This window comes from Pelobates fuscus, chromosome 5 (assembly GCF_036172605.1).
Source record: "Pelobates fuscus isolate aPelFus1 chromosome 5, aPelFus1.pri, whole genome shotgun sequence".
Taxonomy (NCBI): domain Eukaryota; kingdom Metazoa; phylum Chordata; class Amphibia; order Anura; family Pelobatidae; genus Pelobates; species Pelobates fuscus.
In genome coordinates this window covers 233,242,767-233,260,506 of record NC_086321.1, presented here as the reverse complement: position 1 = coordinate 233,260,506, position 17,740 = coordinate 233,242,767, and the positions used below count along the sequence as shown (strand labels likewise).

General features: G+C 36.8%; 1 protein-coding gene across 16 annotated transcripts in view; it reads left to right on the top strand.

Annotated features, from left to right (window-relative positions):
- PTPRD (protein tyrosine phosphatase receptor type D) overlaps window positions 1–17,740 on the top strand; it is a 1,559,142-nt gene that overhangs the window by 1,499,739 nt on the left and 41,663 nt on the right. For all 16 annotated transcript variants that reach the window (XM_063455118.1, XM_063455128.1, XM_063455127.1 and 13 more), the window contains 2 exons: window positions 5,952–6,127; window positions 17,282–17,401. In XM_063455118.1, the coding sequence (XP_063311188.1) occupies window positions 5,952–6,127; window positions 17,282–17,401 (296 nt within the window). The remainder of the gene's footprint in view (window positions 1–5,951; window positions 6,128–17,281; window positions 17,402–17,740) is intronic.

The following is a 17,740-nucleotide window of genomic DNA, read 5'->3' as shown; positions in this document are numbered from 1 at the left end:
ACACATAATTTGAATGTAGTGCAACTTTAAATGGAAAATGTCCTCTAACATATTTTGCAACCAAATATATATCAGGGATATTTGTAATTTTCAGTATATGCATTAATTGCTTCAGTCCTGTATCTATACTTGTATATATGTATGTATGTATCTATCTATCTATCTATCTATTCAAATTTACATTTGCATGAGATGATTCTAGCTATGCTGTTCTAGCTTGTCTGTAGTGAGGAGAAATTGTAATCTTCATGCTCACAAAACTATTGTATTTCAGACACAATTTAATTCCATTTATGTAATTACTGATGTCAGTTCCCTTTCCTTCTTTTCTTTTGTGTTTTGTGTTCTTTGCACCATCAAAGATGGCTTTGATTGTTGTTTTGATCAGTCCATTTTGCAAGAGCTTTCTGTCCAAAATGAATCCTAGATGTTTTAACCTGATTAGATTAAAATGTGGGAGATATAGCGATATTAGCTGTAGTCTGACAAAGGTTTTTTTGGGAGCTGACAAATTGGCTGAGAAATTGTCACCAGTTGTGTTTTATCTGTGTTGTGTGAAGCAGATAAGTGGTCGTCCTGTCTTCCTTGTCTTGAAGTGATGATGTTGACTCTTGAGTGGGTGATGTCTGCAAATCTGAGCAAAGTTTGTGATAAATGGAAGCATATTTTTATTGCTGCTGCAATATGAAACTAGTATTTCATACACACGCTCGTTTAAAATTAAACAAAGAAAACAAATGATTTTGGAAGGCACTACCTAGAACAGGAGTTCCCAAAATATAGATCCTCAGATGTTTTAAAACTACAGCTCCCATGATGCTTTGCCATACTAAATGCATTCTAGAGGCCTGCACGGCATCAAAGGAGCTGTAGTTCTACAACATCTGGGAATCTACCTCTAGGGCATCCCTGACCTAGAACATACGGTACTTAATAACAGTGCTGATAACATGTACAAAATGTTAGATAGTACAACATGTACATAGGTATTAGAATTAAAGGATAAAGGGCTCTTGAGAATGTGCCATATATTGGGAGATGGGGGTAAGAGAAACAGGACTTGAAAGGACTGCATGGAAGGACGATGATGAGATGGATTGGGTAAGGTGGAGGCTAGACGAGGTATGTGAAAACTTTCATAATGTATATAGAACATTATTTTGGGAATAGTGGTAAGCTTCTATGAATAGATAGGTTTTCCAAGAGGGTTTAACCTTTGGAATATGGAGGATAGTTTAAGTCAATGGGAATGATTTCTATAAAATTGTTACAGCACAGGAGGAGTCCTGGAGGTGAGATAGTTATTCAGTGTTGACAGAGGCTTTGTGTAAATCTCAGGCAGGATGAAGAAATGTATTATTAAAGTATTTTGGGTGCATGAGACTGGAGCAAAATGATCTTCCAGAATGGCTACATGATCTATGTAAATAAAATAATCCACCTGTATTAGCTAAATTTCTTTATTCAACGAGTTATGATATCTAATGGTTGTGAAAAGGTCAGGAATCTGATGATAAGTGAAAGTATATTTAGAAGTATTTTGTATAATAATGGCCCCATATTTAATAATTGTTGATCTATGGGCAATCTACATATTTCCCCTACGTCCCTGCCTGTGCTTCAAGACTTTGTATGCATAGATTCCCCTTTCTCTTTTCATATCAAGACCATCATTTACCTATATACAATCAAGCCTCATCTATTCCTACCAGAAATAGCTGATTTCATTATTGAAGAAAAATAGTCTCGGATCTTGACCCAGCAAAATTCAGATATATGCTGTCTAAATTCACTGAAGCAATGCTTTATTATGCAGATAGTTATAATACAGACATAACTGCTGTGTATTTTTCTAGAATACATAGAGGTCACTATTAGAATACATAAAAACTAGCCAGTGTTCATATTGTTATCTGTCCCTAGTTCAGTTATTCATATTCTGGATTCATTCTTGTTCCCCTCACTGCCTACTAAATGGGTTTTAGGTTTTTATAAATAATGTGCTGAGCTATCATATGGCCTCCTCTTTAAGATGTGTGTGTTATTAGTTTTCACATAAACCTGATGCAACCGCATCACGTATTTATTGTAAATGCAAAAATGATTTATTTAGCCTCTTTTATTGCTTTTTTTTACTTTGAAAGCTCTGCCATATTTTCTGTCTATATATCAGCCATGGACCAAATCGACCAAGGTCACCCCCTCATTATTCTCATAATCTGTACAACTCCTTGCCAGCATAATGTTTGATATATCTCGACTGCTGTTTAAATCAAAACCGTCTTAGTATGTCTTGACTTTCCCTTGATTGTTTGTATGATAGTTTTCAGTAAGTGATTGACTGTTAATCATGGAATTTGCGATGTAAGGGAATGATAAATGAATATTCGTTCTACTCTTGAATTATGCATACTGCAAATCTAAAACACTGCATGTGGTTGGCGATGATGCTGCCTCTGCCAGTGACTATTTCAGCCATTAATCAAGGAGCTATACAGTTTTAGACAGTGTGTCTATTGATATGTCTGCCCAAAGAAATAGGAAAATGAAGTGCAACATATGCATGTTTTTCATTTTTATTTATTTTGTGTTTTTTTAACTCTTATGTACTCTAGTCCCATTTATTTTAAAAATAATATTGCTTTGTGACATGAGTTCTATTTGTTTTCAGCTGTTTTATACAAAGGTATAGCTGATCATTATCAGTATTTCTAGTTAATCCTATATTTATTCTAATTAGCAAAATGTTTATTCTACAGCAGGGCTTCCCAATAGGCAGATCCCCAAATGTTGTAGAACTACAACTCCCATGAGGCTTTGTCAATCCAAATGCATTCTAAAGGCATGCAAAGCATCATGGGAGTTGTAGTTCTACAACATCTGGGAATTTACCTATTTGGCAGCCCTGTTCTACAGCATTATAGTATTCAGCACAGTTTAATTTTACTGATATGATCTACGGCACGTTTATGGGAATTTAAGATATCATCAATAAAGTGGGATTTATTTCCTAAATTGTGGAGAATTGACAAGAGAATTGACAAGAGAAACTTTAGGAAAATAATGAAAACAGGAATATTCTCCAATGTAGCTACTTTTTTAGATTAACTTTTTCTGGCCCATAATTTGTATATCCCTCATGAATAAACATGAGTGCCGTTTAGTACATTCCCATTGTTATATTTGTCAATCTTCTCCAAGCGACGATTGACTTTCAAGATATTTTTAGTGAACGCTGGAAACCAATTCATCTTCAAGCAAATGCTTCTGACAGATGATAATGAACAAGGTACCACCCCAATTTATGAAAGCCTTTCATAAGCAAAAATGCTATTATACAATTATCATTATTTTTATGTGGTAATTGTTTAAAAAAAGAACAACAACGTTCTGTAAATTTAAGATGTTATATAATCACTATAAACATTGTGTACAAGTACATATCTTTGAATCAAGTCCTAATTATTGATAAATTGCTCTAACTTGCTGAAACCCTCCAGCAGCAAAAAGGTTCGATTCCATTATTCCAGTAATTTAATGCATTTTCCTGCATTGCCAGTAAACGCATCTTCTATGCCAGTAATGTTTTCAAAAATAATCAGGATGGTAATACTTACTGTTTAAAGCTGCAGAGATTTGTTTTTTCATGTTCTATTGATTTAGTGATAACTATATTGTTTTCATCCACAGTGATCCGATGATTTTGTTTTAATTTAATGCCAATTACACACTTTTGATAAATACAGAATATTAATCTTCAATCGATTAAGCATCATGCTTACGTGTTTTTTGTGTATAATTATTGCTTGTGGGAAACTCTGATCAGTACACATCAAGCCACATACACATTTGCTCCTTGATTCTTATGATATTAATAATAATCTATTTATGTAAAGTGCACTTGTCCCTATGGGGTATTGATGAGATTGAGCACATCCTTTTGGGTTTTCTAATGAATTTGCAGTTGATGCACTAAATAAAATATCTGTCTTTCCAGCATGAACATAAAATATCACTTAATGCATTTCTGTAAGATCATTTATCATGGTGATACTTTTTTAAACACAAATGTCAGTCAGTGTGTCAATCAATAGAACTGCCAAAGTAGCTGTATGGTAAATTACCATGAAAATACAATGCAATGCTTATATAACCTGTGTCCGATAACACATTATATGGTTTCAGTAAGCACAGTCAAAATGTTTAGGTTTCAGAGAGCTACATATCCCCTGACATTGGAGTGCTGTGAATCGGGACTCTGGTGGGTGCAGTAAAAGGGGCTAGACCAGTGATGAGAATTGTGTTTTTAGCACTGCCCTGATGGGTGGACCTGCTCTAAATGGGGGCAGGGTCGGTTGAGAATCTGGCATGTCAGTGTGCCTTGAATGCATGCCAAGCTGCCTGTCAATCATCCAGGCCATCCCACAGAGAGCAGACAAAGCAGAGAGACCTTAGCATAGTGCAGGCACGTCTAATGAAGCACTCACGTCATGCTTTTTCAAGACAAATCCCTGGTGTCCTCAAAAGCAGAACACGAGGACCCTAAAATCAAGACTGTCCTGTCTGAATCAAGATGGCTGGGAGTCGTCGTTCAGTTCAAAATAATTATTTTCGTTGGAGTATACCACTGTCCGTTTAAAACCATGGAGGGTGCAGCTTCGGAACAGGAAGCAATTTAGGAAAATTACACATGTTCAATCATCTGTGTCTTAAAAGGACTGTATGCCTTTATTAGGCTGGGGAACTAGAACAAGTAACTCCAAAGTGAATTTCAAATGTAGCAGAATTGGAAAAAAATATTGCATGTCAGCTATGCTTTCAGCTTATCTATTTTGATATAAAATTTGAAATTCATTTTGCATTCTCACTTTAGTGAATAATTCTGTCTGTGACTCCTAGATTGCCTAACAGAATTATTTGTTACAGTGTTAATAGTAATTAACAGTGTTTACTAAAGTGAGAATTAGTTTGCATTCAAAGTGAATTTATTACCAACAGTAGCCAAACTGAACACAAAATTGAATTTTCTATTTCAGTTATCCAGTCCTAAATTTTGAAATTCACTTTGAATTAATTTAGAATTCCTGGCACATTAGTGAATTACCCTGACAGTGTTCTCTTTTACTAGGTTTTCATGACCACCCATTTGTTAGTTACACTTTGATAGGCTTTGTAGGTTTCTCGCACTGAAGAATGAATTTGATTGCCCAAATATTTACATTATATATATATATATATATATATATATATATATATATATTTTTTTTTACTAGTGACTGGGTTCAATCAGCTATAGGGTTATTATTTGGTTTTGATAGAAAATATCTTCTATGAATTCTTATAAAGAAAAGAACAATTTTACACTTGTATATCTTTAAGGAGAAAACATCTCGCTTTTCGTGTTCTGCCAGTGTCCATGTGTATCTGTAAAGCTCCTGTCCGTTGTCCGCACCCGTACGGCCAACTCACGCTTGCAGGACTTCTCTATTCCCTTCCTATTGAATAGCCTGCCTACCGCCATCAGACTCTCACCTAGTCTTGCATCTTTTAAGAAGTGCCTTAAAACCCATCTCTTTAGGAAAGCTTATGGCCTCCAAGACTAACCCCTACATCACATACCTGTCTCTTGCCCTCTCCTAAAGGGCAGCCCACCTTATTTGACCGCAAATTCCTGTCCTAATGTGTTTTACACCCCACCTCCTATAGAATGTAAGCTCGATTGAGCAGGGTCCTCTTCAACCTTTTGTTCCCGTAAGTTTATTTGTAATTGTCCTATTTATAGTTAAATCCCCTCTCATAATATTGTAAAGCGCTACGGAATCTGTTGGCGCTATATAAATGGCAATAATAATAATAATAATGATGTAGTTACTAACATTTGTTGTAAGTAATTGTTTTACGGATTAATAGAGTGACATATGTCTTGTTTGTTTGTTTGTTTGTTTTTGCAGGGATACCAGGAAGTGACTATATCAATTCCAACTACATTGATGGTTACAGGAAACAGAATGCCTATATTGCTACGCAAGGACCTCTTCCTGAAACCTTTGGAGATTTCTGGAGAATGATGTGGGAGCAGCGTAGCGCTACTGTGGTAATGATGACAAAGCTGGAAGAGAGGTCCAGGGTAAATATATTTATTCTTAAGTATCTTTGTGTCAAATTGTTCTCTGTTTAAATGGAACCACGGAAACATTTTTGATTTGTACAGCATCTTTGTTTTTTTATCTACTGGGTGAGGAACTTCAGTATTTGCTCCATCTCTTTCAATAGCCTTTTATTTTACAAATTAGAAGTTTTTTTTTTATATTGACAGCATTTTAAGAGAATAATTACATTCTTAGACTTTTCAACAGACTGTTATCTTACAGATAATTTCATCATGCCCAGCAACGATTATAAAGTCAGTGACTGTAAGCCATTATTTATAATGTTTACTTGTGTACATATATAGGGTATTATAGAATATTTGTAAAGCAGAAAATTTCACCTAAAACTGGATAAGTAAAAAAAAAAAATTCAGATAAATAATATTATATTAAGATATAAACACTTGGCATCAAGATAGGTTTTCAGGTTTATGAAATAGAATTTTACCTGGCTACAACTTTGTTTGATAGCATGTTTAAACGCTTAATAATGTTAAATTTATTAATATTCATATAGAAATCACAGGGCTCTAAAATTCAAGTCCCAAGATACTAGCTTGTTTTTAATTTCCACACGCAAACATCCCAGAGGCAAGTGGAAATTTTCAGCCATGGTAATTTGAATACAATAGATCAACGGTATTGATAAACACATGATAAAGTTTCGTATACTGTCTATTTATTGGTATAGAGCTGTGATGGAATTATAAAGCTGTGCATATCTTCTATTCTCCATGCATCTCAAGTACCTGTTGGCTAAGATTAAGAGAATATATATGTTATGTTTCTTCTGAACATGTCCTTTGGGTGTCATGTTCTTCCGTGCGTGCATTCCTCATGAAAAAGTTGGAGAGGATATATGGGGGTAATGTAAAACCAAGATCAATTCTGATTTCCATGTGGAAAGGCCTTCCAAGTTGGCATTATATCACAGATACTTAATTGAATACCTGAACAGCAAGCCAACATTTCAGATAGCAGTGGATAAGTGAATTAAGGGGAATTGGCATATAATAAAATTCCATAGCATTTCCTACCATGCAACAAACATGTTTACAATATTTGCACAATTTCATTTGTGCTAAAAATATAAATGAAACTAAACTACCCTCAAGATGATGAAGATCCAAAATTGTATAAATCATAGAAGTCAATGACAAAAACAGCCAGTGTTATACCAGCAGCCAAAGTAACACAAAGTAATTATGTTGCTTAATCGTCATTTTTTATTTAAAAATATGCAGGGAACTACAAATATGTAATGTAATTGTTGTTAAATATGTTATTTATATGAGGCTGGGCATAGCAACATGCTATACTGCTGCCTGTGTGCACATTTTATTTTAAGTAAAGGGGCTAATAATACCAGTTGGGGTTGTCTGGGCCACTGGTCCTCCCCTATTCCTTGAGAAGTGGCATTGAAGTTTATAGCTAACACGTGAGCTTGGGAGTTTACAGTCCATTGACACATTGTGTGTATATCCAAACACCCTGTTACTACATTCTCTTTAAAAAAATAAAAATAAAATTAAATATAAAGACATTCTCATTATGTACTTAAATAATGCTTTTTTAATTACTTGATAATAAAAAATTACAAAGTGTGACATTTCAATCATATGGAAGGTTGCCCAGTGTGTTATTATTTCTGAAATGTTGCTGTGTTAAGTTATCAGGATATAAATTGAGGAAATATAGAATTTATAAAAAGGTGTAGGGGAGGGAGGAGTAAGGAAGAGGAAAAGGAAAATATGGCATTCCAGTCCAGCAAAGAACCTACTTGTTTTTCTAAAACTATAGTTCCCCCTCTGTCGCAGCCCTCCCCCCTGGTGAAAAAGGGGTTAAACTCTTCTATCACTTACCTGGGTCCAGCACCAATGTCACTTGGTGCTGGATTGGGTCTCCCTTCGCTCCTCCCTCGCCAACATCAGCTGGTGGGGGAGGCCTAATGCACATGTGCAGTAATGGCCGAACTCGTATTAGAATTTCTCCCATGAGAAAGCATTATACAAAGCTTTCCTATTGGATTCGGGTGACACTAGAAGTCCTCATTCACAGTGTCATCTAACAGCCTGGAAGTCCCTCTACAAGCAGTTTGGTAGACAGCCACTAGAGGTGCAATTAACGCTGTAAAGTAATTATTGCTGTTTTTTTAAAAACTGCCATAATTACCTTTGCCGGGTTAAGGGACCTGGGACAGTGCCCCAAGACCACTTCAATGAGCTGAAGTGATCTGACTGCCTATAGTAACCCTTTAAGGAGGAAGCCTTTAAACCGTACTGTAAAAAGAAAACACATTAGTGGTATCCATTTGCCTCCCAAAGACTCTTGCCTTTTCGGACTGCAGCCGAGACCAACTATTGGTATATTTTTGGTGGATGTTGCATAAAGGATATGTTGTTTTTAAGATTAGATCTCTTTAACACGGAGGATCTAATTTTTCACTGTGGGCAATATCCTCTATTTCCAGAACTTAGGGATAAGGCTGTGAGCTGCATTGATCAAATCAGGTATTACAGATTTGTGGTATGTTTGTAAGTGCAGTTGAGTGTGACATAATAAATATGTAGCCTTGGTGAAAGGAGGGGTAGTGTCCACCATTTTGAAGATTACTGCATGAACGATTTGCCAGAATGGATGTATTAAGTGGCTACCCTACCATATAAGGGTACCATATTCCGTTTCATGGAGTATATTCGGGATGATTTCTCCTGGGTAAGATACAAATGAGTAATCAGTTAGTACCCTGCATCATAGTAGTGGATAGTGATTGATGATATGTGTTGTACTAAGCAGACTGCTCCCTGTCCAGAGAAAAACATAGGTCACATTCCTAAACTTTGGGGAAGTATGGGAGGGTGAAATTGACTGGCTGGACCAAGAAACATTTGTACAGGAGTAATATACCCCGTTCTGCGGGGTTGAGGCACATGCTTCAGAGTGGAGCAAATTCAAAGAAAAAAATAAAAGCATATCATAAGAGATGGGGGCAGGACCGCCATCAGGGCAGGACAACCATGATGGTTGTCATGGGCTCAGCGGTCCTGGGGGGCCCGGACTGCTCTGGGAGTCCCGAGCCCCACATTCCCTAAGCGCACTTATATATAGCAATTATCGCTATATATTTGTGCACTGCGCTCTGTTCATGGCAGAGGGGGCCCAGAACATTCAGTCTTCACTGCCCAGCAGCTGTTCTGTCTGTAACTCTTGTGAGCTGCGACCGTCAGAGTAACCCATGGTAACGCTCCACGTGGCACGCAAGCCGTCTTGCGAGAGTCAATAGATCTGCTGGAGGGTTAAGACGATATGTGTTGGGCCCCTCTGCCTTGTGCTGCGTCTGGCTCCCTCCACCATGCCACTGGACCACCAGGGAATGCGCGCACACACACACACACAATCTGTATGCACTACACAAACTACATACCTACACAAACACACACTGCATTCACTATACACACTCTGCAGTCACTATACACACACACACACACTACATTCACTATACACACTTTGCATTCTCTGCAGTTACTATACACACATTACATTAAATATACACACACTACATTCACTATACACACAGTACATCCTTACACAAACACACACTCTGCAGTCACTACGCACACTACATGTCTACACAAACACACACTCTGAATTCACTACACATACTCTGCATTCACTACATTCACTCTGCTTTCATTATACACATATTATATTCACTACACAAACACACTCTGCTGTCACTGTGCATACTCTGCTGTCACCATACACATTCAGAATTCACTACACACACTACATTCACTATACCCACTCTGCAGTCCCTATACACACACTCTGCAGTCACTATACACACACTGCATCCACTAGACAAACACACAATCTGCATCTAATACACGCAAACACTACATACAATACACAAACTTACCATCTGCATCAACTATACACACTGCATCCATGACACACTACATCCACTACACACATTAAACATTCACTATTCACACAACACATTCAGTACACACACATACACACCACATTCAGTACATACACATACTTCATCTTTGTGGGCGGACTCAGGATGGGCCCAGTGGGTGAATTTAATGGCAGGCCAAAGGGTCCCAGACCTTGAGCTGTGTCAGGGGCCCCAGAATGTCTGATGGATGGGGCAAAGTCTAATAATAAGCCTGCTACATGATAATTTATCTTTTTAGCAGTCCTAAAGCATGCTGATTACTCTTAACACAACATACAGTGATACAGGGAGGACTGACATATTTATGTAGTTGCTAACATGAAGCAATATAATGGCTAAAATATTTTATTAGCCTAAAGATTCAGAATTGGGTAACATATGTTTAATGGAGTTTAGAAAAGGGACAAATGGCAAAGTGGTCAATATGAAATAGCATTTGGTAAAGCTGTGATATTCTTGAAAGAGGACACCTTGCTGGAAGCTGGCCCCATCTCATTCCTTGGATGGAAAAATACCCTAATCCCAAACATGACAAGTCTATAGAGTTAGAGGCACTGACAGTCACAAAATTAGGCAAATAAGGAAAGAGTCTGCAGGGTTTTTAGATTCTAATCATAGGGTAGTTGGCATCAAGCACCTGGTTGCTAGTTGATTTCCAGATTGAAGCTAGGGAATTAGGCGAGACTGTCCATTCCATAAAATGTGTTGCCATGGGTGCTAACATGAGAAGAATCCAGATAGTGGGTTCTCTGGCTGTAAGAGTATGAATAATCTCTGCAGAAAAAAAAGGCATTTGAAAGCCAAAGAGGCTTGTTGGTCAGCATAGTGAGTCCTGTCACATAAATATTAGCAATTTGTGTCCACTGCTTTCAGCTGAGCGATATGTCATGCGTCAGTTCTCACCCAACCATACCTGTGTTTAGATTTTCTTTGGAAGATAGTATATGAGGCTATAATAACAATAATAATGCCTGCTGAACAAATTGGGTTCTGAAAACACTAATTTTATTGTCATATTTTGGTTATAAAGGAAAGCATCAACGCGTGCCATTTGTCAGCTTCTGTAGAAATAGTAAAAATAAAAAATAACTATATTTAGCCATTGAAAAGGTTTTCTTAAAGCTTATGTAACCTGTCTTTTTCATATTCATACTCATATTTTTACTGAAAGGAAACATAAAGGATTTTTTTTGACAGTTTTGTGTAATTACTTTTCCCCTATCACCAAAGAAAACAAAATGAACTCCTAAGAAAAAATGTTCCAGGACTTTTTGTGGGTAACATAGTTACATAGTTGTTTGAAAAAAGACCATCAAATTCAACCTTGAAACCAATGCTGTTCATCCAAAAGATGGTCAAAAAAACCACAAACAATTGTTGCCAATTTCACAAAAGGGAAAACATTCTTTCCTTGCTTCTTGACAGATTTCTCCTTGGACCAACAACCTGTTTACATACATATCAATTATCTACTTTAATATCCTATTTCTGGAAAAAATCAACCAAGCCTTTTTTTTTTTTTAATAATGGAATCGTGAATTGTAGCCATAGTAAATAGCATTCGGCACATTCATTTCCTTCAATATAGTCTTGCAGTACAATGAAATCACCTTGGTAACTAACCGCAGGAATGATAGATTTGTAGATTGTATGCAGTAAATGTTAATTATTTCCTGGAGATTGCTTGTTACTGATACATTGATTGGGGCCTTCTGTCTAAATGAAATTGTTGATTTTTTTCAGTTCAGGAATATCAAAATGAAATGCAAATAAAGTCAAAATTGTTGTTTGTGATGGTATGGAATGCTAGTGTTTTTTGCTGGAAAGTCAGTATTTCATGCGCATTGATGTTCTCCATAAATCTAATGTGTCTATTCGGTGTAGTTAATTATGTTGACATTGATCCCATTATTTTAGAATTGCTAGTGAAACTTGCATTGTCTTTGTATGCAGTAGTATGCTGCTGTGTTTCATGATAAGTATTAGTGACTTAAAGAATGCCAAGACAATCTTTACATATAGTTTATACAAAAATTGTTTGTTAATGTCCACTCTAGTGATTCGTATAAGCTGGTAACGGTGATGATAGCTGAGAACTGCTTGAGGGGTTTTCTTTTTTCATAATACACTAGTAAAAAGATCTATATGGACATTTGTTATAAGTTAGCAATATTCATATTTAACAAATCAAAATATTTATTTTGTAAGAGCTCATTGACTAAACCATGACATTTTGTTGTTGAATTGTAAAATTTTGTTTAAAAATGAAAACATTTTTGCAAGACACCTCTTTTGGAATTTTTAGAATAGATAGTTTATTTTAATGACAAATAATAATTGATTTATAGATGTATAAGTTTAAGTATAGGGAAAAAAATGGTTATTATTTTTATTATAATTGTCATTTATATAGCGCCAACAGCTTCCGTAGTGCTTTACAATATTATGAGAGGAGAGATTTAACTATATATATAGGAACAATAGGTTCAAGAGGACCCTGCTCAATCAAGCTTACAGTCTATAGGATAAACAGTCTTACAGTCTATAGGTTACGGAGTAATTAATATAATGTGCTGGAGGACCAGACTTTGGGTGCCATGAAAGTTAAGGCTTTCATTTGCAACTTGTTGATTATTGAATATAACAATACATTTTATTTGTAGACTCAAATTTGACCGTTATGCCTTTACCATAAATTAATAAACTTTACATATCTCCATATCCGTGCACAATGCTGTATTTTATGTCAAGTGATTTTCTCTTACTTTTTCAGAAATAATAATAATATTAATAATAATAATAATAATATACTAGTTAGCATCTACATGTCCATTCTACATGAAATATACATAGTGAGCGCTCACCAATAGTTTGGTTAACCCAGTGTTACATGCACTTACGTGAGACAGGGTGTTTAAATAGGAATAAAAGCCTTGTTACCACACCAAGACCATATATGAAAACTATAAAAAAAAACATAACATACCAGTTCATGACACTGATTATATTTGATACATCAAATACACCAAGTAGCTAATAGGGTATAAAGTTCATATATAAAAAAATGTATACACCACAGGTAAACATCAATCAAGTGCAAATTGCAAATAATTACCCAATTAATGTGCTATCTCATTTACTGACCTAGGGCAGGAGACCAAAACTCCAGTATACGATGCTATCTGAGTTAATCACTAACCTCCAAATTGTCGTAACATAAATTTGAATTGTAAAATTTAGGGAAAATACATAATCTATAAAAATTTGCCAACTCGGATCTAGCTTCGTCTAGGCTTCTCTAGCCCAATTTTACAATCCAGATTTAATGTGCCAGAACTCTGAAGTCAGTGAATTCTAAAAACTGTATTAACAAAACTTTGCATAAAAATCTTAATGTCATTTTCACTTCAAAACTGTCTTCTGCAGCTAGTTCAGAGATTGAATGCAACTGCCAAAGCTTAGCAGTGCTATTTTGGCCATACATTTCTAATTCACTTTTAATTCACATATAAATTCTAACTTTTAGAATAACCTTTTCTATGTCCCATGAAATTCACCTTCCTTTGGGTGTAATGATTCTGGTTGTATTCGTCTGCTTCATTCAATCCACAACTGTGGAGCAGGCAAATACAGAGACAGCAGACTGACATGTAGTACTTGTAAATATAAGTAAAAATATCTGCCAGGATGTCCGCTTTTCATTGGTTTTCAGCAGTGCTGTTGGTGCCTGTGTACATACACCATAAAGAAAGAAGAATTTTATAATGTGGGAGGAGTGGCAAAGTGGGCAACTTTTGATGTAGAATGCTGCTAACATTTATTTATTGTTGCAAAAAACAACAAAGATTTGAGCATGCAAATATACTAAGCATTTATAGGGCCAAAAGTTACAATGCAAAATAAACAGTTATGTGTATGAAAAAGAAAAAAAATATTTCTTACAGATTAGTTACTGTCGATGGTAAAAATTAATTACATTGTGTACCGGCAGCACAGCACTTTCTCCAATGTTCAATTTTCCAAGCCTTGGGGAAATGTTTCCAGGTTGTGGTCAGACTTTTAAATGCTCTGTTACTATTGAAACTCTTAATAGTATCTGTATTTTTCCACTGCGTGCATGTGCTCTGTGGTTACCAACATTACTTGTATCCATTTACTTATTTACTTATTGAGTAGGTTAAGTATTTCATTTTTTTTTTATTGTATGGAACATTCTGATACTCATCTTTTTCCACAGTACGTAACAACTTTTTTACCATAATAGACCTCCCATTTCATTTGAAAATAAAACATTCCATTTTTGATAGTAACTAATTTGCTATTTTTAAATGGTTTTCCTATGTAGAGAATTTACATTTACAAATGCAGTAAAGCAGTTTCTGGGAATATATACTGTATATATAGTATCTATGCATATCGTTATACATATCTTAGCTGTACCAAATCAATTGGAAAAAGGCTGTGATTCACAAAGCAAATAGGGGTGCTATCTTAAAGAGGCATCCCTTAATGCCAAACAACATGTAGCTATACACAAAAAGATGCACACCTTAGTTAATACGTCAAATCACTTTATTATATACACAAAATAAACAAGACAAAAATAAGTAAAAATAATAACAATATTGCAATCCTACAAAAACCAGTGATAAAGCCTATATAGCAACACTTAAACCACAAAGGCATAAAAGCTCACAAGCATATTGCCTCAAAGGGCTGGACACATGACGCAAACATACCCCAACATTTCGCCACAATTACTAGTACCCTACTCAAGGGTCAATCATTTGTGCCCTGTATAACATTTCTATATTACATTGCTATTTTATTTTTTTATATATAAAGTATTTGCTAGCTACACATTCCATGTTTGTTGTTGTTTTTTTTTTTTAAATGTCTATAGGTTTTGTTTTTTAATGAATGGAGATAACGCAGTAGCATGTACAGTTTACCCACCCATACTAAGAGAGTTTCTTCGAAAAATGACATGTGATAGGGGTCAAACATAAACCATTTTTAGTGCTTATATTACCTGAGATATACAGTTCACAAACCTCAAATGGAAAGAGAAGGCACTGTAAGGCTGAGTAATGTGACATTCACCAAAACATTTTATATGTATTTAATATATATATATATATATATGTATATATATATATATATAACACATATAAAATTGGATTAGCCGTATTTGTCCAGTAGACTAGATGCCAGAGTTTTGCAGTAGGCACACAGTATTGCTTCAGATCTGAGGAAGAGAGGAAAACTCTCGAAAGCTTGTCTTTAAAATATTATGCTAGTCACAGCCGCACGGAGAGGTCGCACACACTGAGAGCTCCGCACAATAGGGCTTCTAAATATGCGACAAAAGCAATCCAAAGACCCGACACTTACAGCCCTCGACACCGCAATAGCGTGAGACACCCCTAGATCCTATACCAGGGGGTCTTCCAGCCGTGATCGGTGGTTAAACCCGGACGAAGGCCTGCGGCCTACAAGAGGCCTAGTTGCAGTGCACAAGAGGGAGGCGGCCGATCCCTTAGCCTGCTAGAGAGCACTTACCCGGGAGGATCAATCAGCAACCTCTCCCCCCCCCCAGCCGGAGGGGGTTATCCCGGCAACTCTCAACAGTAGCTAACTCGTGAAATGAGAAAAGCACACAGCAACTGAGGACAAGCTTACCAGCCTCGATGCCCGCGGGGAATCCGCACCGCCGAGGCCCGACCACGATGGAGGCTCAGCGGCAACCCGATCCAAGAGCCACACACACCAAACCAATATCAGGGTCCCTGGAGGCTCTTGATAGGCTCTGTGGGAGCTTTTGGACTCTGCTATGTCATCAGGGATTCACCCACGGTCAAGCAGTGAGAGCGGTGGCCCAGTGGATCCGCCCTGTGACCCGGCGCCGACACTATGGGGCCCAGCCACGAGCTTCCAGAGCACAGAAACACCGGCAACCACTAAGGCAAATGGGGAAGCTGCACCAGACTAGGACCCGCCAGCGGGCCCGACAGGCCTCCCACCCGGCAGTCCCTGCAACCCTCGACCAACATGGCGCTGACCCACACGTGGGAAATCACAACACTCACAAGGCCTCCTGCGACGCTGACCGAGACGCAACAAGGATGTTGGCAGGTGGGCGAAAACGGTGCACCGTCCTTCCGCGGCCCACCGGTAAGAGAACCTCGATGGGGCACATACCCCACTACGCGAGCAAAGTCACTAGACAAGGCATCGGGTGAAAAAAAAAACGGACTGATCCGCACAGAGGCCCATGGCCTGCGACCCTGTCTGAGACGCAGGGATTATTACCTCACGCAGACTCTGTGCTTCTTCTAGTCATTCTCTTTGCAGATTACACCGGCTACTGCCGATTCCCTGGCACTAGTGAGAGGAACACAGAAAAGTATCCCCTCTGCATTGCTCTCATGTGCAAGCTTACACATAACGGTACAACATACAAATGTGCATTATCTTTTCCTATTGTTAGATATACCGGTTCACTCTCTTTATTACTAAGCAAAATGTGCTAGCCTGTCTATACAGTTTCTTCTTGTATCTTAGTAACTAGCATGTACAGCACCCACTAGGCGGCAACTCAGATAGATTGCTACTAAATAGTCGCACAACCTACTTGTTTGTTAATTGTTAAATGTACACACACAAGTTACACCAGCATGTTTTATGTCAAGCACTCACATACTCATTCATGTCTATGTATTCCACACCAATCACGTATGCTACTTTACTCAAATCCAAACGTGAACCTAAACTACTGTTCTAGAGATTATATAACTATTATAAAAATGTGCCTGTATATCAAATGCCATAACATGCTATACCAATGTTCACCTATTCTACCGGACGTCGCTGTTGTGGCACACGCCGGCTGCTTTGTTCATTCTGTGCACAACCAAAATAAAGAATAATAAAAAAAAAAAAATATTATGTTAGTCCAATAAAAAAAGGTATCAATGCATACTGCAATACTCTGGTATTTTAGCATTATATATATATATATATATATATATATATATATATATATATATATATATATATATATATAATGGAAATGTAACCAAAGCTTTCCAATGTGTAATTTCTAGATGTGTTGTTCATGCTCATGTGTATGTAGTGATTGCTGATTTCTATTTCCTTTCCTCTCTAGATAAAATGTGATCAGTATTGGCCCAGCAGAGGGACGGAAACATATGGCCTAATCCAGGTGACGCTGCTGGATACTGTTGAACTTGCAACTTACTGTGTCAGGACATTTGCACTTTATAAGGTAATTGTTTGTTACCATATGCTTTCTTTCTTCATTTTTTTTCTTTAAAACAATGCAGTTTTAATATATAAAAAAATATACTTATATATTTTTGTAATTAAACTGGGCTAGGTATAATACTGAGTAAAATGATTATACAAGGACATTTTATATTCTCAGCAGTGCAGGACCAATGGCAGGGCAGTCTGGTTTCATAATGAACTGTATTGTGAACTCCATACACTGCACATAATCATTCATGATTCAAATATCTGGGTCTGTCATTATTTAAATCAGTTGGACATTTCTGGATTGTATCGGTCCCATAGATAAATATATCTTTCCATCCATTCATTAGTC